This window comes from Temnothorax americanus, unplaced genomic scaffold (assembly GCF_048541705.1).
Source record: "Temnothorax americanus isolate GAGA-0224 unplaced genomic scaffold, ASM4854170v1 Scaffold150, whole genome shotgun sequence".
Lineage (NCBI taxonomy): Eukaryota > Metazoa > Arthropoda > Insecta > Hymenoptera > Formicidae > Temnothorax > Temnothorax americanus.
This window is the reverse complement of record NW_027509287.1, coordinates 184,509-207,414: the sequence shown is the minus strand read 5'-3', so window position 1 is coordinate 207,414 and position 22,906 is coordinate 184,509. Positions and strand designations below refer to the sequence as shown.

At 35.6% G+C, this 22,906-nt stretch overlaps 2 protein-coding genes across 8 annotated transcripts in view; one reads left to right on the top strand and one right to left on the bottom strand.

Annotated features, from left to right (window-relative positions):
* The first annotated feature begins 119 nt into the window (after nt 1-119).
* On the top strand, nt 120-4,809 carry LOC143895297 (putative lipid scramblase CLPTM1). Its single transcript, XM_077402339.1, has 6 exons — nt 120-295; nt 592-1,170; nt 1,710-1,827; nt 1,898-2,101; nt 2,765-2,902; nt 3,003-4,809. The coding sequence occupies exons 1-6, from the start codon at nt 143-145 to the stop codon at nt 3,764-3,766; spliced, it is 1,956 nt and encodes a 651-aa protein (XP_077258465.1). The 5' UTR covers nt 120-142; the 3' UTR covers nt 3,767-4,809.
* Nucleotides 4,810-9,680: 4,871 nt separating this feature from the next.
* The window catches only part of Mrp (Multidrug-Resistance like Protein 1), a 54,430-nt gene continuing 41,204 nt past the window's right edge, over nt 9,681-22,906 (bottom strand). For 4 of the 7 annotated variants that reach the window (XM_077402336.1, XM_077402329.1, XM_077402332.1 and 1 more), the window contains 7 exons: nt 21,269-21,489; nt 15,287-15,467; nt 15,088-15,196; nt 14,890-15,016; nt 14,135-14,657; nt 13,786-14,032; nt 9,681-13,179 (listed from right to left, as the gene is read on the bottom strand). In XM_077402336.1, coding sequence (XP_077258462.1) covers nt 13,065-13,179; nt 13,786-14,032; nt 14,135-14,657; nt 14,890-15,016; nt 15,088-15,196; nt 15,287-15,467; nt 21,269-21,489 — 1,523 coding nt within the window. In that variant the 3' untranslated portion in view covers nt 9,681-13,064. Of the gene's footprint in view, nt 13,180-13,785; nt 14,033-14,134; nt 14,658-14,889; nt 15,017-15,087; nt 15,197-15,286; nt 15,468-16,317; nt 16,539-21,268; nt 21,490-22,304; nt 22,526-22,906 lie in introns of all 7 variants that reach the window. The other 3 variants (XM_077402331.1, XM_077402335.1, XM_077402330.1) reach the window with 2 other exon arrangements.

Below are 22,906 nucleotides of genomic sequence, written 5' to 3'. Positions count from 1 at the left end.
TTCAATTGACGCCGACGTCACGTGTGGTCATGCGACCTTCTTGCCGCTGAAAATGAGCGTCGAGCGTCAGCATGAAAAGGCACCTTAATAGTAAGCAGTAAGCTATTGACCAACCACAGTCGATTATTCTTGAATTGTAACCATGGACGGGACACGGGATCTGATCAGGAAAAAAATGGTGGTTACTGGGGACGATCATCGTGACAACGCGGAAGTGGATGTCACAGAAAATATGGATAACAGTCAGCCCAATGGTGAACTGGTCCTGAGAACCGAACAAAATAACGAGACAGACGTGCGTCAATTTGCTATATTACATTTATCGCTTTTATCTCGATTCTCACGGTCGCACCGTAAAGTGTCTTGAGAATGAAGACGGAGAGTTTACATCAACGTCTCTTTAAATTATACATGAGTTTTTTCTTCCTTTTTTTTTTTAAATGAAAAATTGTGCAATACTGCATAGTCAGTTGGGTACACAGTCGTGGATATTAAAATTTATTTATAAATTGCTGTGATGTGTGTTATGTTATGCCAACATACCGAAATAATGTCGAGGCATTGATTGTAACTCGGAGATGTTTCTTGCAGGCAAACGTGGAGAATAACGAACAAAGGCAGAAGGCACAGCAATCGCGCTTAGAATCATTCTTTGCCATAACAAAATCGTTGATAATACGAGCTCTCATAATTTATTTTATTAGCAGCCTCTTTAGACGCTCCGATAATAATCCGAAGTCTCCCAATGCCGTTAGCGATGTGCGCTTACAAGCTGTAAATATATTTTCGAATGGAACGTTATTTGACCTTAGTGTTTATCTGTCGGAGTCCGAGAACTTTAAAAGGTTTGACGATCCGCGATCTTTGATTTGGTTCGAAGAGGGTTTGATTTATGGGGATTGGTATGGTGGACCGAATCGAGACGGGTCCAGAGTTCTCGAGCACATGTTTGTCCCTTCCGAGCGATTAAAACAAAACGGCTCGATTTACCTTCACATATACATAACGAAAAGCGGGAAATCGCCGAATCCCAAAGCTGGCAAAGGCGTTTACGCTGGTGACTATATGTCTTACTCAAGAAAAATGTTGAATAAGTTTAAGAAAATTAGGTATCAGAAGAGGCACAACTTGTTGACTGGTGAAAGTACAGCCAGTAAAGAGGAGATGGCGGTGCGTATATCTTATTAACTTTCAAAATCAAGGCCCGGGCATATAGAAAAACAAGAGCCTCCGCACAAAACTTTCGTATGGCAACAAAACGTGGGTCAACGCACAAGAAACGTATAATGCCATTGTATTGACGTATAATGCCATAACCGATACATTTCTTGTGCATTGACCCACGTTTCGTTGCCATACGAAAGTTTTGTGCGGAAGCTCTAAGCAGTAAGACGTAAGCAGTAAGGAAATTAACGGTACTGATTCGCTACTGCTTATATTATGTCTTAAGTTCTTGACTGTGATTGGCTGGCTTTACTTACTGTTTAAGTCTTACTGTTTAAGTTTTTTTATGTGCTCAGATCTTCACAAGTTACATATTAGGCCTGTTCGTTTTAGCTGAATTTCTTGCACAGTTCATCTTTTTCTCTTTTTCTTTTTTTCTCTTTAACGTGAAAAGAAAAAGAAGAAAGATGAAAAGAAGTAATGTAAAAGAAGTTCAGCTAAATCAAACAGCCTATTGTGTATGCTAAGCATGTAAATTCTTGCAGAAAGCTGAGCTAATGGATCAAGAATATGTGTCGCATTGGCATCCAAATTTGACTGTTAATTTAGTGTTTGATGAAACCAATTGGGTTTATGGTCAAGTACCGCAGCCATTGGACGAATGTAAGTTTATGGATATATTTATATTTTACATGTATAGTACCGAAAACACTCCAGATTACTCTTCTCTTAGATATACATTTCTTACCCGGTGGAAATTCTTACAAGCCGATACTATATATGAATGATTTTTGGAACATGCAGCGGGACTATCAACCGTTAAATAATACCGTAGAACAATTGGAGCTCAGGTTGACTTACCAGCCACTTTCGTTGTTCAAATGGCAAATATACGCGGCTCAGTCCGTTAGAAATAAATGGACGTCGTCGTTCATGGGTTTGTGTTACGTTTCTAAAATAGCAAAAATTAACAAGGGAACAATCAACTCTTGACCCCTTAAATTTTGCTAAAATTTTAATATGCTACAGTACACTTCAGTCACTAATACAAGGTACAGTAATTTTGTCCAGTACGCAATAGTTTATGAGATATTGATATTAATAGTAAAACATTTTTTTTTATCAATGATAAATCAGGTTTATGCAAAGAAGTTGCATTCATAAAACACACTTGGTACCAATTAATATGCGCTTTAAATGTTTCTCTAATAGATATTCAAAAACATTGTGACCATATTATTGATAGTGAACAAATTGAAAGTTCCGACACCGAAGATTAATTGTTATGTAATATAATTTTGTTAATTTTGATGTACTTTGTAATGTCATAATTTTATTTTTCTCATTTATAATACATAATTATAATATGTAAATAAACTTTATTTTGCAGAATTTTAAAACAATTACACGAAAAATTTTAAACATTAATATTTCATGAACTATATTGCGCATCGAACAGAGTACTGTAGCTTGTATTAGTGAATGGGATGTACTGTAACATATTAAAAATTTAGCAAAATTTAAAGGATCAAGGGTTGGTTTTGCTACATGAACAATCGTGATTAGTAAGGTTTATCATTTTTTGTTGTTCATGTTGTAGGAGAAGCATCTGACGACGATGATAACGATCAAGATACTCTGAAGGAAACTTTACTGGAAACGAATCCATATTTACTAGGATTGACTATAATTGTATCGATCTTGCATAGTGTGTTTGAATTTTTAGCATTTAAGAATGGTAAGCTATTGAAAAACCAAGTCCATCTCTAACAAGTAATAACATCTCGCACATATTGCACAGCTGCAAACATTCTGAGAAATATGGTTATGCTTTTCAGATATCCAATTCTGGAACAACCGAAAATCCTTGGAGGGTTTGTCGGTGCGCTCTGTATTTTTCAATGTATTCCAGTCTCTCGTTGTTCTCCTCTACGTTCTAGACAACGAGATGAACACGCTTGTGCGCATTAGCTGCGCGGTAAGTCTGTGCATCGAGGTGTGGAAGATCAACAAAGTTATAGACATTAACGTCAATAGAGAAGTGAAAATACTCGGAGTCTTTCCGAAGATATCATTCCAAGATAAGGGATCGTACGTGGAGTCTTCTACGAAGGAGTACGACAGACTCGCCTTCAAATATCTCTCGTGGGCTTTGTACCCTCTGCTGGGAGGATACGCCATTTATTCTTTAATGTATTTGGAGCATAAGGGATGGTACTCTTGGATTCTCAATATGTTGTATGGATTCCTGTTGACTTTTGGATTCATCATGATGACACCGCAGCTATTTATCAACTACAAATTGAAGAGCGTCGCGCACCTTCCATGGCGTATGCTGTCGTACAAATTCCTGAACACGTTCATCGACGATATCTTTGCATTTGTGATAAAGATGCCGACGTTGTACAGGCTCGGTTGCTTCCGCGACGACATTGTTTTCTTCATATTTTTGTACCAAAGATGGATATATAAGATCGATCACACCCGAGTGAACGAGTTTGGTTTCTCCGGGGAGATGGAGGTGCAGCTCGCGGAAAGTAAGAAGCAGGTAGCTGTCAAGGACCATCCGTCAAAGGACGGATTGGCGAAAAAGAATGAATAATACTTGATGCGCATAGATTTAGCATTAAGTACGTTGTATTCTACGTTGCCCCGAATTAATAAAATGTCCGATACCAAAGGAATATAATTACACACATCGATAATTTATACAAATTTCCGCATAATTGTGTGTGTGTGCGTGCGTGTACATGTATAATCTATTTCCGAAGCTACGTTTCCTTATACAACGACGCTTGGCAAAAGAGGAGAGGCAAGGATAGAAATAAATTCTCTTACTCGAACTTAGAATATGCGGAGATGCGCGAAGAGATGAAAACGAACAAACGGTACACAAATGCGTATAAAAAACATAGCCGAGATAGCTCGTCATGGATCCATGGATGTATCTCCAGTATCTCGCGATCCTCTCAGAACAAGCTATAAATGTAGCTCACCAATGTTATCATTCGTGTTAAATGTTTGATCGCGAGGTAGACACTTCCAATGTACTGTGTGAGCACGGGAAACGCCGTTCTACCGATTTGGATGTTCAGCCAAATGTCGAAAAGAAAAAAGAAAAGAAAGCCCAATGAGAGGATCAACGATTTCAAACGATGATAGCAATAGCATTCGCATTATCGAGCGAGATGTTGACGAAATAAAATTGATTTAATTATCATACATCACACATGTATCTTTTCTTCTGAGTGACAAATTTGAATCCTCTTCATTCGTATCGCGACATTTTATAAGATTACGCAAGGGGGAAAAGAGATGCGCATTAAATGGTTCCTTGTAAGCGCCAGCATTCAGAAGCCTGTAACAGGAGAAGGGGGGGGGAGATCGTGTTTCACTAATGCCAACGTTAGTATTACAAATTACATTTAATGTTGTATTTTATATTTTGTTAGAGTAGTAATATAATTATCTACCGCCGACTTCGTTACGTGCGGTCGCGGAGATATTCTGCGGCATCACTCTGGAAAATTGAGAGTATTCGAGAATAGATATACACGGCAGTCGTACGTATTATTAACACGACGCGCCGATGCCGTTTAGACTGTAAAAATTATCGTTTATAATAAATATAGATGATTCCTCCTAGTTGTTATCTTTACTACTTCTTAAGCGCGATATACAGGAACTTACAAAATTTACGTAAAACAACTGTTACTACGTTTACGCGAGCGTTACTTCTGTAGTAACTTACGATAATTCCTTCGCGTAAACGGGATTTTGTAGTAACTTACGATAATTTACTCTGCGTAAACGAGTAATATATCGTAAATTACTACAGAAGTAACGCTCGCGTAAACGTAGTATGTGTGTGCTCGATGAACTTATGTGCTCAAGATCGACGAGCGTTGGTCGCTCATATAAAAAAAAAAGAACTCGTACCTGTCCATATCTGCAAGTTTCATTCAAGTTGAACCCCGTTATATTTCCCTCTGTCACTTTACATATAGCTAAAATTTAGCTGCTAAATCCCTCTGCGTGAACAATAAATATAACGGACGAGAAACCGAATTCTTATATATGCAAATATTATGTATTAAATTGCGCGTAGCAAGATGGCGATAACAACTGGAGCTCCACCAAATTTTACAATTATTACATTATATATAGAAAGAGAGAAGCATGCTAGAAAAGAAAATTTAATATACAGATTGATAAATTTCTAAATGTACGTTATAAATGGTACGTTAGTTTCCTGCTTTTTCTTTTGCTTCCTCATAGAGGAAACTTTGTTTTCGTTAAAAAAAAAATTTGGTAATTCTTCAGAATAGGGCCTTTTCCGAATTTTGATATTTTCATGCGGTTTTCTTGGTAAAAACCTTTGTTGTGAAAAAATAGGTAGAGTGCATATTTTTCGGGCTCCCCCGATTGATTATCACTGTCGGAGTCACAACAAAGGTTTTTACCAAGAAAACCGCAAGAAAATATCAAAATTCGGAAAAGGCCCTATTCTGAAGAATTACCAAAATTTATTTTAGTTGCTTTTGCCAATGTGTTCAGAATGTTCTAAAACGTCAAAAAATCATTATTTAAAAAAATGTCGGTATGTGTGTATGTGTGTATGTATGTGCCAAATTTACCAATTTTTTTAATTTTTTTACTCAAGAATTAGAAAAAAAAAAAACGGTTTCCAGAAAATCGGTAACAAAAAACTATACACTCTATAGTACTCCCCGGAAAATTCTACCCCTATTTCATATACAATTCGTTAAGATTTGATTAATTAGTTCTGGAGTTATACAGGGTGTCAAAAATAAAAGTAACCACCCGAATAGAGGGGGTAGATTGGGTCAAACTGAAAAGAAAAGTCTCGTACCATTTTGCAAAATTCGCAATATTTAACGAGTTATTAAATAAAACGTCTGAGCGAATGCGCGCACAAGGAGCGATAGAGGCGGGCCTTGGCGGCTGGCTGGGCTGGCACGGTGCCCGGCGCCCGGCGCGCGTGAGCGGTGGGGGTCGAGAGACGAGCGGCGAGCGGGGCGCGGCGCGGCGCGGCGAACGTCGAGCGACAGATGTTATACACTGCGACGAAAAAGTATTAGAGCCAGCCCATACTAAACTTACGATAATTCCTTCGCGTAAACGGGATTTTGTAGTAACTTACAATAATTTACTCCGCGTAAACGAGTGAATTATCGTAAGTTACTACAGAAGTAACGCGCTCGCGTAAACGTAGTAACAGTAGGTAGCACACGTATTGGCTATTGCATAGGCATTGCCGTAACGTCTTACGCCTTAGATAATATTAATTAGTTTAGCTTGAATTATGTGTAATAAAAACATTTAATTTTAGTAAATTTAATTATTTTGCATGTCAAAGTTTACGAGGTTTACCACAAGCCTTACTTTAACTTTTGTTTATGTTATAATAACTTTAATGGTGCGTGTCCACCTGCGAGTAAAACTCTCGAGAGTAGCTCTCGAGATTGATTCTCGCAAATGGACATATTCCTAAAGAGTACCTATAACGGAGAATGAATCGCAGCTCTCGGCGAGCGAACTTCAAGACCTACTCGCAAATCGACACGACGTTATTTTACTCTCGGAGATCAGCTCGCCAAGCTCGAACGCTGTTCGTATTTTGAGAGCTACATGATGAGACAAAAGAACTTATTGAATAATGCGGAAATCATGAACCATTGTAGAATACTACTGTGACAGAAATAAAAGTTTTTTTAATTTTTATGTTTTGCGAATAAAGTGCGAAAAATTCATAATTTAAAGAATTAGATAAGAATATTTTTAATACATTCTCTGCTTATTACATGGTCAATAATTAGTAACACTTTAGTTTTACATACTTTGCACGTTTTAGTTACAGCGTTGAAATTAAATACATTTTTACATCGCAAATTAAGTACATTAAAAAAAAATTATTAAATATTTACATGTAAAAATCTAACATCAAGGTATTTCGCAAACTGAAAACTAAATAATAATATCGCACTATGTATTCCACTTCACAACTTGTAAGTCTGCAGAAACTTTTTATTGTTAGGAGTCTTCAATCTCAAGCTCTCTAATTAAAGCAGATCCATCAGCACCGAATGTACACCTGCGATCAATCCATTGCTTGACCCAGAAGGTCTTTTTGTTGTTATTTAACAACCTTTTTCTTTTTAAAATAATGCTAGCCACTATAGTAGCCGCAAGTCTCTTCGTTTACGAGACATTATAATGTCACCACTCTCAGAGATTGACTAAAAAAGTACGTAAGTGGACACAGTTTTGAGAGAACTGTCCGAAAGAATACTCTCTGGATTCTCACGAGATGCTCGCAAGAGTACAATGTTAGAAAAATTACTCTCAAATGGACAGTGTCAGAATAACTCGAGAGCTACTTTGGAGAGTTTTACTCGCAGGTGGACACGCGCCTTAAAACTCTCGAGAATATCTCTCGAGTTATTCTGACACTGTCCATTTGAAAGTAATTTTTCTGACATTGTATTCTCGCGAGCATCTCGCGAGAATCCGAAGAGTATTTTTTCGGAGAGTTCTCTCAAAACCGTATCCACTTACGTATTTTTTTAGTTGATGTCTGAGAGTGGTGACATCATAATGTCGCGTAAACGAAAAAACTTGCGGCTGCTATAGTGACTAGCATTATTTTAAAAAGGAAAAGGGCGATCATGGCGCAGAAAGATATGCGCTGCTCTAACGAGCTGAAGATCCGAGTTCAAATCCGACCGAAAATTGTCCGCGGTTTTTATTTGATCGCCACCTCTCGGAAGGGTTAATGGCAACCCGCCGAGAGTGTATCTCTAAGAAAGCAGAAGGGAGGCCTCGGATTTTATACAGGCCGAACTTCAGGAGGCTATGGCTTGAACTTGAGCTATAGTGCCGTTGAAACAACAAAAAGACCTTCTGGGTCAAGCAATGGATTGATCGCAGGTGTACATTCGGTGCTGGATCTGCTTTAATTAGAGAGCTTGAGATTGAAGACTCCAAACAATAAAAAGTTTCTGCAGACTTACAAGTTGTGAAGTGTAATACATAGTGCGATATTATTATTTAGTTTTCAGTTTGCGAAATACCTTGATGTTAGATTTTTACATGTAAATATTTAATAATTTTTTTTTAATGTACTTAATTTGCGATGTAAAAATGTATTTAATTTCAACGCTGTAACTAAAACGTGCAAAGTATGTAAAACTAAAGTGTTACTAATTATTGACCATGTAATAAGCAGAGAATGTATTAAAAATATTCTTATCTAATTCTTTAAATTATGAATTTTTCGCACTTTATTCGCAAAACATAAAAATTAAAAAAACTTTTATTTCTGTCACAGTAGTATTCTACAATGGTTCATGATTTCCGCATTATTCAATAAGTTCCTTTGTGTCATCATGTAGCTCTCAAAATACGAACAGCGTTCGAGCTTGGCGAGCTGATCTCCGAGAGTAAAATAACGTCGTGTCGATTTGCGAGTAGGTCTTGAAGTTTGCTCGCCGAGAGCTGCGATTCATTCTCCGTTATAGGTACTCTTTAGGAATATGTCCATTTGCGAGAATCAATCTCGAGAGCTACTCTCAAGTTTTACTCGCAGGTGGACACGCACCATTAAAGTTATTATAACATAAACAAAAGTTAAAGTAAGGCTTGTGGTAAACCTCGTAAACTTTGACATGCAAAATAATTAAATTTACTAAAATTAAATGTTTTTATTACACATAATTCAAGCTAAACTAATTAATATTATCTAAGGCGTAAGACGTTACGGCAATGCCTATGCAATAGCCAATACGTGTGCTACCTACTGTTACTACGTTTACGCGAGCGCGTTACTTCTGTAGTAACTTACGATAATTCACTCGTTTATGCGGAGTAAATTATTGTAAGTTACTACAAAATCCCGTTTACGCGAAAGAATTATCGTAAGTTTAGTATGGGCTGGCTCTAATACTTTTTCGTCGCAGTGTATAACATCTGTCGCTCGACGTTCGCCGCGCCGCGCCGCGCCCCGCTCGCCGCTCGTCTCTCGACCCCCACCGCTCGCCGCGCGCCGGGCGCCGGGCACCGTGCCAGCCCAGCCAGCCGCCGAGGCCCGCCTCTATCGCTCCTTGTGCGCGCATTCGCTCAGACGTTTTATTTAATAACTCGTTAAATATTGCGAATTTTGCAAAATGGTACGAGACTTTTCTTTTCAGTTTGACCCAATCTACCCCCTCTATTCGGGTGGTTACTTTTATTTTTGACACCCTGTAGAAATTTCGGTAAATTTGGCACATACACACATCAGAGTTGAGAGACCTGTATGTAAGACCGTGATCTTAAGACATCACTTCCTCTATGAGGAAGCCAAGTGCAAATTTCTAATTTGCACTATTTTTTTTACTTGTTTTTTTTTTGTTCTTACAAGAAGGCACTTTTCCTTCCGCGAGATTGTCGTTAGTAAGCTCTCTCGCATGCGCGTGTATAATACAGATTACGATATAGTAGAGCTTATTCCCTGGCTCTTTTTAGCTTTCTTTTTTAATGCTTAGTATTATATCTAAGGTACATAACGAATGAGAAACGTGTATTAAAATTTGAAACATAGATTAAAGATTACTGTTTACATGTCTTTGCTGTTTTAATATAATCTACATAACACTGATATCGTAAAAACTTCAGAATGTGAATTAAAAAAAACTGCTAAAAGAGGGACGTACATACAATTCATCGCCGCTATTTGTTCGAGGTACGAAAAATTCGGTTCCGCGATACGCATGCTACTAAAAACGAAAGGTAACTTAACTAAAGCCATGAGCGTAATTTTTAAATAAAAAGTTAAAAGATATTTAATGCGTGGTTTAATTTATATATTATTAACAATGGAAATAATACGCGTCAAAATATAATTCCGCATTTTCTCTTCGCAACATATAATTGTGGAAAATGATTAATCTTGCGTAACTCTTTCGAGTCAGATTTTTGAAACGAACCTTGAACATTGAATTCGTAAATTTTCATTCCAATTTGATGAACACACGTCCGACACGGTAATTTATTACATTGCTAAGTTCGAAAGAGTTAGTCAAGAATTAAAATAATATCTTATTGTATTAATATCGGTAGTTTTATGAATGGCAAGACAGATTTCTAACTTCGCACAAAAAACAGATTGGAAGTATGTTCGATATGTAAGCAACATCGATAACGAAAGTTTTATATGAACACATTAACGCAGGGTCAAATTTCATAAAACAAAACTTCCAATAATATTTGATGAAAAATGTAAATTACCGTGTAACAGTTTAACCAAACGGTTTTTTTAAATTTTGATTTAAATTATACCTTACTAATAAAATTGCGAACAAAGATCTCTCGCTAAATTTAGAACTTTATACAGTAGGGTACGGAAGTATTTTCTAGTCACGATTTGGTAATTACACCAGATCTGCGAGTCTTGTAGTTTTGCGAAAGAAGGCCCAAGTTTATTACATAAATTGCATTGAGTGCTGATGAAACTTGGTTAACTTGACGTTTGGCTTTTACATTTGTATCTCGGATACATTTCACTTTCTTCCTGTTATAAGTTTAATGGCTACTGCTTTTTTTCAAGGGCCATGCGAGCCGTCTATCTTTCTTCACAAATATTAAAAATTATTATTTCCAAATGATGGAACTTTAATAGGGCACTAGGCGATTGTAGAATGACTTCTAATTATCTCATTTTCAGCAGCCTTATTTTTATAAATAGAGTGGCAAATAGAAGGCAAGTTTAACGCAATGTTAGTACTCTCAAAAGTATCCAATGATAATCTGATAATATAAGATATTAAAGAGATTAAAATACTATACAAATCTACTACATATACGATTGCTATAAAAAATAGTAAATACTAGTTTAAGAGTCTAAATTATGATTTACCTATGAACGTGATCAAACGCGAAAAGAAATAAAGTACGCGAGTTATAGTTTTAAATGTTTATGTAGTATATATAAATTTTCGATAAATGCGATTTCTCTTTGTTCTTTGTAAAATAGGCACAAATGTCATAACTATACTTTGGGTAATACATACATGAAACTTTATAAAGAGATGGAGTATATACAATAAAATGTGATATTGCATTACTTTCCTAAATACTTTTGCTGCATACGAAATGTGTACTAAATTAAAACGGCCATTGCAACGTTATTATTCGCATCAACAAGTGATTTATAAAAATAAAATATTATGTTACGTATAAGCGGTACTGAATGTCGGTTTAAAATTAATTTGTATCCAGTTTCTTAATAAGGTAAGTATTCAGTAAATGTCAGATTAAAATACACCTCAATCGAGATCTATTAACATTTTGTGTGTGTGTGTGTGTGTGTGTGTGTGTGTGTGTGTGTGTGTGTGTGTGTGTGTGTGTGTGTGTGTGATTTAACAAAGTAACAATAAATCATGTTAATATTGCGACTGATTGTCATATATTACAGGAAAATATTAAAATAAAAATGCACTTTTTTAAGTGAACGATATAGTCCGGGGAAAAGAAATCCAAATTGTGCACTCAAATCTAGAGAACACATCCCAAATGTTATTGAGTGCTTTCCATTTATCGACACAAGTCGACACAACGTCATTCTATCTTTTGTTGCATTCAATGATTAACAAAGACAGAATAACACTTGTGTCGACTTGTGTCAGTAAATGGAAAGCACCCTATAAAGCAGTAATTGTGAGAACAGTATTCTAGATCTCAAAATGGTATTTTAAAGCTCTAAATTGATGGGTTATTTGGAATAATCACGATCAACTTTTTGTTCTCATTCCTCTTCTTTTTATAATCTGAATGAATACGCACTTTTATCGATCACTGTACACACATTTGTTGATAGTATTACTTTAGTAAAATCGAAACTATTCAAATTGGCTCTATTTAATTTAACTCGAAAGTTATCAGGTGCAAAAATTCCTATCGCTTGACTGAATATTTTAGGAACATATTCCCAAAACCTTGGCTCGCAAATACTATTCAAACCAATATTATTTGCTTAAAAATTATCCGACACTATTACATTCCGTAAGTACATCATTAATAACATATAATAATGATATAATACCATATCTCATTGTATATCAATATTAAATATAATATTGATTTAATATAATATTAATTATTACATATGCAATATTAATCAAATGCTGTTGCTCTAGAAATGTGTAAATAAAAAAAGCTGCCGTAATGTTGTGTAAAAACGTTTATAATTTAAGTACGTTAATTGCACTATAAGTTATACAGATTATTTTTAAGAGGGGCACAAAGCGCATTGCAAAAAATAATTAATTGATTCTTTTTTATCAAAATGCTGACGTACTATTCATTATAGGAATCCACCCGATCACTGCCTAGTTAAAGTTGGATATCGGATATCGACGATAATTCAGAAACGATAATGTGTCGCATTGCTTGCTTCGTAATGAAAGACCTCACTACTTATTTCTAGGATATATAAGGTTTGATAATCGACAGTGCAATCGAGAACTCATTATTTGTCACAGGATAAGATCTAGCAACAATTTTGACGATAATTCAGCGTACTTGCACAGTCGGTTACATTAAACGTTCTCGCTTGTTCATAGAAATATTTCACTATACAAATTAATGCTAAGGCTACGCGTTTTTTTTGTTTTATAGCTTTCTGAGCTGCGTTCGAAAACTTCATTCGGGTGCACATCAGCGTCGTTCTGTCTTTGTTCAATTTTTAGTACGTAACAAAGATAGAACGACGCGGTGTGTATCCGAGTAAAGTTTTCGAACGCAACCATGCGTGTCGCTTACTTTAACGTTGGTTCGCGAATAACGCGAATACAGGCGCTAAAAAAATCATTACGTGATATGAACTCTTTTTCTTTTTTTGCTTAAGCAGCTAGACCTGCGTCCTTAGCCATACTGTAGAAAGAGCTAGATGGATTGCGAAGTAGCACTTCCGGAGAATCATATTCAACGATCAGACCTTTGTCCAATACGATCACCCTGAAACATTATTATTTGTGATATAAGCCAAAAATAGAAAATAGTTTTGCGATCGTATCATGATAATTGAACAGCCCCAAACCAATATAGAAAATTATTTTATTTATTTCTAATAAAAGCGGAAGCTAAAATTAACATAGTCACCCAAACTTCCGCTGTAATGTGCAATACGGCACGTTCCGATATGGTCTGACATTAACAAGCACAAATGTACAATGGTGCGCATTTCAAACATTTTTTGGAATTTATTATAACTCGGAAATAAAGTTTAAATAATCTACATTTATTTTGATACTTTTATCTCTCTCATAACGTTTTTTTCATTTTTTTTAAATCTCCATGAGACATCGATTTATAATTAAAAAACTTTTGAATTACATTTTAAAATATTTGTATTTATATAGGATTATAGTTTTCTATTCAGAACAATTAAAGAGAAAAAAAACAAGAAATTAGTAAGAACTGGAATATTATTATTTAGTTATCTTGTAAAGAAAGATAAATTTGCATATAAATACAGTTCTAAATACTATTCAAAATAAAATAATTATAGTACACACGTACAAACACACGCGAAATACAACATTAAAATAATTTTAAAAATACCTGTCAGAATCTAAAATAGTGTTGAGCCTGTGGGCTATTGTGAGAACTGTACAATCCTTAAATTCTTGGCGGATCGTAGTCTGAATTAAATCATCCGTCTCTAAATCAACCGCGGCTGTTGCCTCGTCCAATATGAGAACTTTCGTTTTCCTAAGTAACGCTCTCGCCAAGCAGATCAACTGTCGTTGCCCTACGCTTAAATTCTCTCCACTTTCAGAAACTTCATGTAAAAGAGCGTTTGGCAAGTCTAGAAAAAAGAAAAGAAATAAAAATAAGAATTATACATATTTTTCAAAAGTAGGATTTATCGAAATTTCCTAACGGAAGATCACTCATCAAAGACTCATACTTTCTATAAATGATTTCAGATGAGCGTGCTCCAACGCTCTCCAGATTTCTTCATCGGAGTGGCAATCGAAAGGATCCAGATTTATCCTTAGCGTTCCGGAGAACAATACGGGATCCTGAGGAATGATGGTTAATCTCGAGCGCAGATCGTGAAGACCTAGCTTAGAAATATCGATATCATCGATCAAAATCTTTCCGTGGGCGGCCTCGATTATTCTGAAGAGCGACAATGTCAAGGATGACTTTCCAGCGCCGGTTCTGCCTACTATGCCGATCTTTTCTCCGCCGAGAACGCTGAATGTCAGGCCGTTCAGCACGAGATCCAATCCCTCCCTGTAGCGAACTTTAAAGTTCTTAAAGTCGACGCGACCGTGCTTAGGCCACTCTTTCGGAGGCGTGTATTCTGTGTTCTTCCATGGCGCTTCTTGTGCGGTCTCACCGTACTCTTTTATTCTCTCTACCGCGACGATATTAGTCTCGACATCAGACGTCATGCGCACCAGCCAATTTAAGGTCTGGGTAATCTGTAGCAAACATAACATCAATCCTCATATATGAATACATATAATCCTTTCACAAAGTACCAAAGGAACATATAAATATCACCAAAGTTGTATGTATCGATTTCTAAGCGCTTTTGATACTTTAACTTAGTTTTATCAGAAACGTTCGAGTGACATAATAGAAAATACCACATTGCTAATATAATGCTAAAACCGTCGCTATATTGTATATATGTAGTTAATTATATCTTACTTGTAAGGCATAGCTGACCGACAGACCAACGAGACCTGAACTCATAGTATTTCTACTTAAAACAGCGAATAATGCTGCAAAGAATATAATTAAATTTCCAACCATCTCCAATCTCACGGCCAGCCATCTACAACATATGCATTTTAGTTAACAATTATGCATATAAAAATGTAGTTATATCATCATGTAAAGATATACCTGTTTGCAATAATGCTAGGAAAGTAACACACTTGATTGAAATCTACTCTATTTTCAGATTCATGAATAAATTGTTCTTGTACACCGTACGCTCTAATTATTTGCGCACCTACATGACAGATAAGTAGATTATTTCAGGAACGTAAATTTTTATTAAGTAAAATATTATAGGACATGCGTATATAACTTTTGAACATACCAGTTACCGATTCACTAAAATGCGAATATATAGGAGATCTCGACACGGACTCTAATCGTTTTAATTGGCGTGACGTTGCAACGTAAAAACGTTGAATAAAGTAATAAATCGCGCCTATTGGCAGTATCACCACGACAAATATAGGTGTACTGTAGCTTATGACAACGAGAGTAGCTATCACCTGCAATGCATACATACCGTTAATAACACAGAAAATATTCCGCTTCATCATTATTCTCATAATGTAGAAAACTCGAGATGTTGATATTATCATATTGTATGTGATATAAATTAATCGGAACAGGAAAATATATCTGCGTGTCAAAAAATATATGTAAGTATAAAGAATACGCAAAGTTGATCGAACGAATCAGCTTCATAAGAAAACTATAAATAAAAAGAAACTGATAATATATCCCATGCAGAAATTCTATTGAATGAAGCGCTCATATCTCTTCCGGACAGCAGACGTTTTATACAAAAGAAAGACAAGCTAGCGCTGGTCGTTTCATAGGCCCACCAACATGTACCATGAATATGATTATCGCTGTGCATTAGACAAATACATACAAGCATTAGCGTCAAGATATGCTTAAGTTTCTCTCAAGTCAAACTCGGTACTGCTAAACTTTTTACTCCGGTATAGACAGAGTAACTCATCGACTGTAGTCGTTCTGCGAGAACGGACACAATTATACTCGATGGCAGGTTCTACGGCACATTTATTCCACGTGTTCCGAATGTATTTTTGAAACCAGTTTGCAAAGCTACAAACGGCATTATATCCCATTCAAAGTGTCCAGCGTATAATAATATACCAATACCACCATTATTCAGGCACCTCTTAAGAAACACAAGTTATATATCCGGGGATAACGACATATCTGATCGCAGTCTAAGGTGTACGCAAAGTTTTCTGGTGGATAGTGATGGTACACGTATGAAACTCAAACTGCGAGGTCGAGAAGATATGGGAAAGCAATGATAAGGAGATCCCAATTGGTATTCTCGGCACGCTACGAAAGAATTACCTCGAACAAGCAATAGATGGTATCAGAAATTTGTGGGGGAAGAGATGTATCCAGTACGTCCACGTCTTTAGCAAACCTGGAGATAATACGACCAATAGGAGTCGTATCAAAGAAGGTCAATGGGGCACGCATCACAGCACGCAGCATCACTATGTGCATCTGGCGAGCAGCCAACCAACAGCCCAGCTGCGGTGCCAAATCGCAGAAAAAGCTCGCCATCGCTACAACATCAGACATGGATGACTTTCATTGTAACCGCACCTGATACGGTATGCGCGATTCGTAGAAAAAAAAAAACGATAATCAGCAAGAATTTAACGAAAACTTATCTCATAAACAGTCAATGTGTTATACGTTAGACGAACCATGTATTACACGACTAAAGAATAGCTCTTGACATTATCAGACTTAAACGTGTTTTGTTTCTTTATTCAATGCGGTTTATTGAAAGTGCCGAACAACTGCTATAAACGAGATTTATATTTATTCTTTTGCTTCCTCATAGAGGAAGCTTTGTAATGGTGAAAAATTTTTTTTTCGAGATTTTGATGGAAATAGGTTTAGAATGTTCTAAAATGTCGAAAAATCATATTAGTAAAAAATGTCCGGAAGTATGTATGAATGTGTGTGTGTGTGTGTGTGTGTGTACGGATTTTTGTACACGCATCTACTTCTACAATTTTTTAGATACCAGTTTGAATTTTTGCACACAAATAGAGTATCATAGAAAGTATGTCCTCCTCAAATTTTATTGAAATCGGTCTACCGGTATAGATTTTATGCAGATTTTCCTTTTTTTGAAAAATGTGTTTTACGCTGCCGCTTTCTCAATATTTGAGATAGCGATTTATTTTTAATTCTATTATATTTTCCAGTTTTTTCTACCCCTATTTCATATATAATTCATTAAAATTTGATTGATCAGATCTCGTATTACACACATTTGAAATTTCGAAGAATTCGTACATACATAGAAGCTTTATAAAACTTGATCTGATCAACCAAATTTTAACCAATTATATATGAAATAGGGGTAGAAAAAAGACTGGAAAATATAATAAAATTAAAAATAAATCGCTATCTCAAATATTTATAATATCGGGCTGATTTTTTTTTATCGATAAAGTATTGTTTTAGTTTTTAAGTGGACAAGTATTTTTAGTATTTTTTAGTGAATGTATATAATTATTTACAGTCCCCAAAAGAGTTAAGTGTGAAATCAGAACCTTTGCTAACAAAGCTTCCTCTATGAGGAAGCCAAAACAAATAAATACCGATAATTATACCTCGAATAAAATAAAAACTTGCACACTTAGGAACTATGAGGAAGCAATGTGCAAGTTTCTACTTGCACAATTAAAAACTACGAGGAAACAATGTGCAAGTTTCTACTTGTTTTCTATTGTAATGCTGCTCGATTATCAAATGTAATTTGGCAATATTATGGACTTAAACTACTGTTCTGATCTCATATTATGCGAAGGTGTGAAGTTTGCTGTGTGGCATACCAGACAGGATATATATATATATATATATATATATATATATATATATATATATATGTAGAGCAATAAGAAATACAAATAAATCACACGTTCCCAGAAGGCAGAATCGTAATTAGGAGGATGTTACACAAGCAAGTAATAAAGTAATAAGCGTTATCAAGCACAAGCAAGACCATTTTTGTACACGAATATTACTGGTATAATTGTGTCCATTCCCTGAATGATTACTACACTATGCGGTTGCACTATGATTTATATATACAATAGTTGTACAAATTGTCACGACGACAGTTGTTAGGCAAGTTAAAATTAACAGTAACGTTCTCAAACAGTAACAGAAAAAAATAAATATAAAAAGATTTAATACAAATGTAAGAAGATAAAACAATTGTAGAGTTTGCTAAGCGATGTAAAAATGATTTGACGAAGCTAATTCCGTTTTGAGCGATATTAAGGCTCCAGGGCACGTATTTGGTTTTAACATAAATTTTTTTTATTAAGCGGTCTGATAGATTGTGGCATACTTTCTTTGCAATATCTTCAAAATTGAAGAAAATATAGTACACGAAAATGTGTTGTGACGTCATACCTTCCCAGACAGCACACAATATCCTATGGATGTCCATATTATGTCCAGAATGCCTATGGACGTTATATGAATATTTATAGGATATTGGTGCTATCGGGGTTATATAAGAAATAACGTCGTACCTTTCGAAGTTGCCGTCAAAGAAACTTTAGCAAGCTATAACTTTCTCAAATTTAGTTTTTTTTTTTAATTCAAAAAGTACTAAAAATCGGCTTAGATTCTCTACATTAATTATGGATACCGCTTAAAGAAAAAATGTTAAAACCGAATTATGGAACTTTTTGGAATAGATTCCCATGCATCGGAATTATTCCGTTTTCCCTAGAAAAGACAATAGAAATGTAAGAAATAACTGAACAATTCCGGCCGGCCGACCAATATGTCGAATTACGGATTCGTTTTTCCCAAATTTTAGCCAAATTAATTAACAAATCTCATTAAAATTATGCTCGTTTTAATCAGTAAGATCAGCCGCAACCCGGTACAGAGCCGGATGTTCCATTTTTTGGCTCTTAAAAATTTATAATAAATAAAATACTCGCAGCTAACCCAACCCAACAGAGGTCTCCACCGTGTCTCCTGCCGACCCTTAAGCAGTTTGTGAAAAAAATCGAAACAATTATCATTCTTTAAGCCTTGGGTACACGATACTAGAAATCGGTCCGAGTTTCGGTTTAAGCCAATCAACTTGTAGCTCTTACAGAAAAGCAGCAGTTTCATTGACTTAAACCGAAATTCGGACCGATTTCTAGTATCGTGTATACAAGGCTTTAGTGCCTCTAACTCGTCGAATCCAAACACGTATATACTGACAGTAAACAAAAAATCATTAACGAAATGAACATCATTAACGATAGCATCTTCCGAAAAAGGCGAGCAGCGAGATATCTGGTCCTACGTTTTATTCCTAAAATAAAGCAATTAGCACACACCATGATCAACCGCTCGATCAATGAATTTTAAGATATGCGATGCGACTGAATGGAACAATATAAAATCCGGCAGAAGCATTCTCGTGAATCACGTTATCCTTTCATAAAATAAAACTCAAATATAAGATAACTGAGCTGAATTTTAACACCACAGACAAGGTACGATTCGTTGATACGACTTTGCGTGTTTCTCTCGCAGTTATATCTTCGGTTAAGTCCTAACAAACTGCCAGAATTAGGACTTATCGATCAATCTCGTACATGGATGTTCTTTTTTTTTTTTTTTTTTTTCAAATGTCCCATCACTATTTTGCTCCAGGCAGGGTACTCTTGAAACAACGGATATCGTTAACAGAAACGTATCGTTTAACGAATTTGGCGAAAAATTAAGCTGAGGAAGAAAGTAGCCAAATCGTGGCTGTTATCTGACCGGCTGAACGCACAAGACACACGGGTAAGCCGCTAAAATGCTGTTCGAGCCAGGCAAATAGCATCGAGGATATTTCTTACCATGTCCTTTCGTATCCTATTCATCTTGTCGATCCACCGTGCTGTGCTGATTACCGGCAACTTCTCACACGCATCAAGTAGCGTACCCGTGCCCGTGCCCATACACGCTTAGCCGGCAGGCTAGCGCTACGTTACTTATATATATATTTTGCCGTTTCTTCTAAAACTCCAAGCTCTGTTATTCAAAATAATGCTACATTTAAACTTCCAATGAGCAGTCAGATCCAAATTCGACAGAAAAGTTAAACCAAAATTCGTTAGAATATACGTTTCTACTGCCGGAAATCCGCATTTTTTAACTCTTTGCGCGTCAATCGAGTTTCTATATATTTAAATGTGCAGAACAATTATCCACCAACGCACAATTTTATCAATAGAGAGAAGAAAAAAGTACTTCTTTTTTCATTTCGCATTTGTAAATGTTATCGAGTTTCAAGTAACTCTGATTAGCGATGGGATTAAGTATTTTACAAGTAGATTCAAATCTGTTAGCATAGTTTCGAACTCTCTATAATTGCTTCGAAAAATAAAAGCAGTACTCTCAAGTAGATTCGAACTTGAACTAAATAGGTTTGAACCCTCAATGAGTACCTCGAAAAACAAGAATATTACTTCCAAGTGGACTCGAATCTAAATTAAATATGTTCGAATCTTTCATGTACTTTATTAGAAATTTTATGTTCCCTCGAATCAAAATCAGCGACAATTATTTTATCTTTTGATAATTACAAATAGATTAGATTATCAATCGTTAAAATAAATCTAACAAAAATTAAATAACAAAAATATGATTAAAAATACAGAATAAAAGTTACTTAAAATCTTTACACATTTATACATTCTTTAAACTAACAACTTTATTCTCAGAGTTCGAATAACACTTGTTCCGATTCTTCATGATATAAACTATTTACAAGTACATTTATAAGTTCAAATCTTGCAGACACTCATTCTAAAATTCGAAACTAACTAGTCGGGATCGATTACTTTGTAAGCACAGTGAAGCACATAAGAACTATGAAATATTTCTTATAAATATTATTTAAATTTTAGAAAATAAAATTTGATTATTGGATTTGATTCGAATTTTTAAATACATATTGAACTTGATCTCTCATCCTCGATTCTGATGTAAAATCAACGTTGATTAATATACAAAATAAATTGCTGATGGAACGTAAATCATTTAACAATACAATAAAAAAAAAACAACGAGAATAGTTCGTGCAAAGTGTCAATACTCGAAAGCAAATTTAAATATGAACTGAAACAAGAAAAAAGAAAGAGGGGAAAATATATCGATATCTGTTGCAAGTATCGTTCGACAAATAAGAGACGTAATATTAATCCATAACAACTTGTCACAGAGATCGTTACTTATACAATAGTGCGTTAGTTATATGAGAATATCATACCGAAAAGAGGCAAGTGATCCAAGTACGCAGAATAACCGGTAGGATATTGTCAATAACATCAATGTCTTTACCAACCCGACTAAGAATTCGGCCAGTCGGAGTTCTGTCAAAGAATGACATTGGGTTGTGAAGAACGTGTTGCAGCGTACTCTCGAAGATACGCCTAGAGGCGACTACCGTCCCTTTAGCCAGGAATAGCGCCATTGCGAATACTGTTACGCCTACAACGATCGTAATCAACTTTATGATTTATCGAGTTAAAAATGAGTTTTTTTTTACATATCAGATTTGCGTCCGCGAATTGTGTCGCGTTGGATGTACCGAGGCTTTTTACGAGTGAGTGAGTGAGTGAGTGAATGAGCGAGTGAGTGAGTGAGTGAGTGAATGAGTAAGAGCTAAAGCACATAACATGGCGTAGCGATATACGACAGTCGTAGTCCTCGACCTGACAAATTACGATACGTCAAAGCTTATGCGTTACTTACGTCCACGACTACGACTGTCATATGTGCTTTGGCCCTAAGAGAGTTATCTTAAGGCTCTATAATCGGCAATGTTTATTTTCATTAGTTGCTCATCACCTGATTCATCTAAACGTAAATATGCAAGTTCCTCACTGCAGTCACACATGAATTGAGGTGCACATAATTAAAGAGAGACAATAAATATGAGTACAAATAATAAATTGTAGAGAAAAATAAAGTGCAAGTAATATATATAATAAACGATAAGATAAGAAAAGTGATGGAGATGGTATCTTGTATGATTGTGCTGTGAGAAAAGAGACGTATGGTGTCAGGCCGGGCGTATAATTACTCATTAATTTATTAATAACGCGCGCTTTTGATAGTCATCTACTGATCATTAATGGATATTAATGAAGAATAGAGATTGCGAGAAATCCGGAAACTCTTCAATTAATCGTCGGTATATATAATTAATCATATTTGTACTTGATTGGTGGACCAGTGGTTTCTGCTAAACATTGATTCGTATAGTGATACATATTGAGATTAAAACTAAAACTCTCGCATACCGATGCTAGACAAAACAACCAAGCCCTAATACTTGGAGGTAAAACGTTGTCTATTATGTCAATATCCTTCCCAAAACGGTTTAATATTCTGCCGGACGGCGTAGTGTCAAAGAATCCTAAAGGTGATCGTAGCATGGCAAATAATAACTCGGAATGCAATAGTTTACTACTCCGTAGGCAGCCGACAACCAACGCTGTCTGCGACAGCACTACAAAAGTGGCTGAAATTTAATTTAAAGTAAATAAATGCAGCGTCTCTTGTCATGTCGCGGGAGGGGGAGGGGAAAGATTGTTTTTTCCTTCTTACAACTACTCTCTAGTAAGTTAAAAAAAAATTATTAAGTAAAAGTACCAATAACTGGCCACTTAAGCATAGGAAAAAAATAAATCTTAAATCTAATACATAAAATTAATTTTATGCTACAAAAAACTTTTTTATTTAGGAAGTTATAACTATTTTCTACTTAAACGAGTAAAGAAAGTGATATTTTTTGCGGTATTTTATTTAAATTAAATAAAAATGTAGTAGACATCGATGTACCAATACATGACCAGCCAAAATGCGATTGTCCCAGCGTCCAAATTATGAGGTCCTAGTAACT

Coding starts and splice junctions, on each gene's coding strand:
- LOC143895297 (XM_077402339.1), top strand. CDS start 143: ATGGACGGGACACGGGATCTGATCAGGAAAAAAATGGTGGTTACTGGG. Junction 1,171..1,709: donor CCAGTAAAGAGGAGATGGCG/GTGCGTATATCT, acceptor AAATTCTTGCAG/AAAGCTGAGCTAATGGATCA. Junction 2,102..2,764: donor ATGGACGTCGTCGTTCATGG/GTTTGTGTTACG, acceptor TTCATGTTGTAG/GAGAAGCATCTGACGACGAT.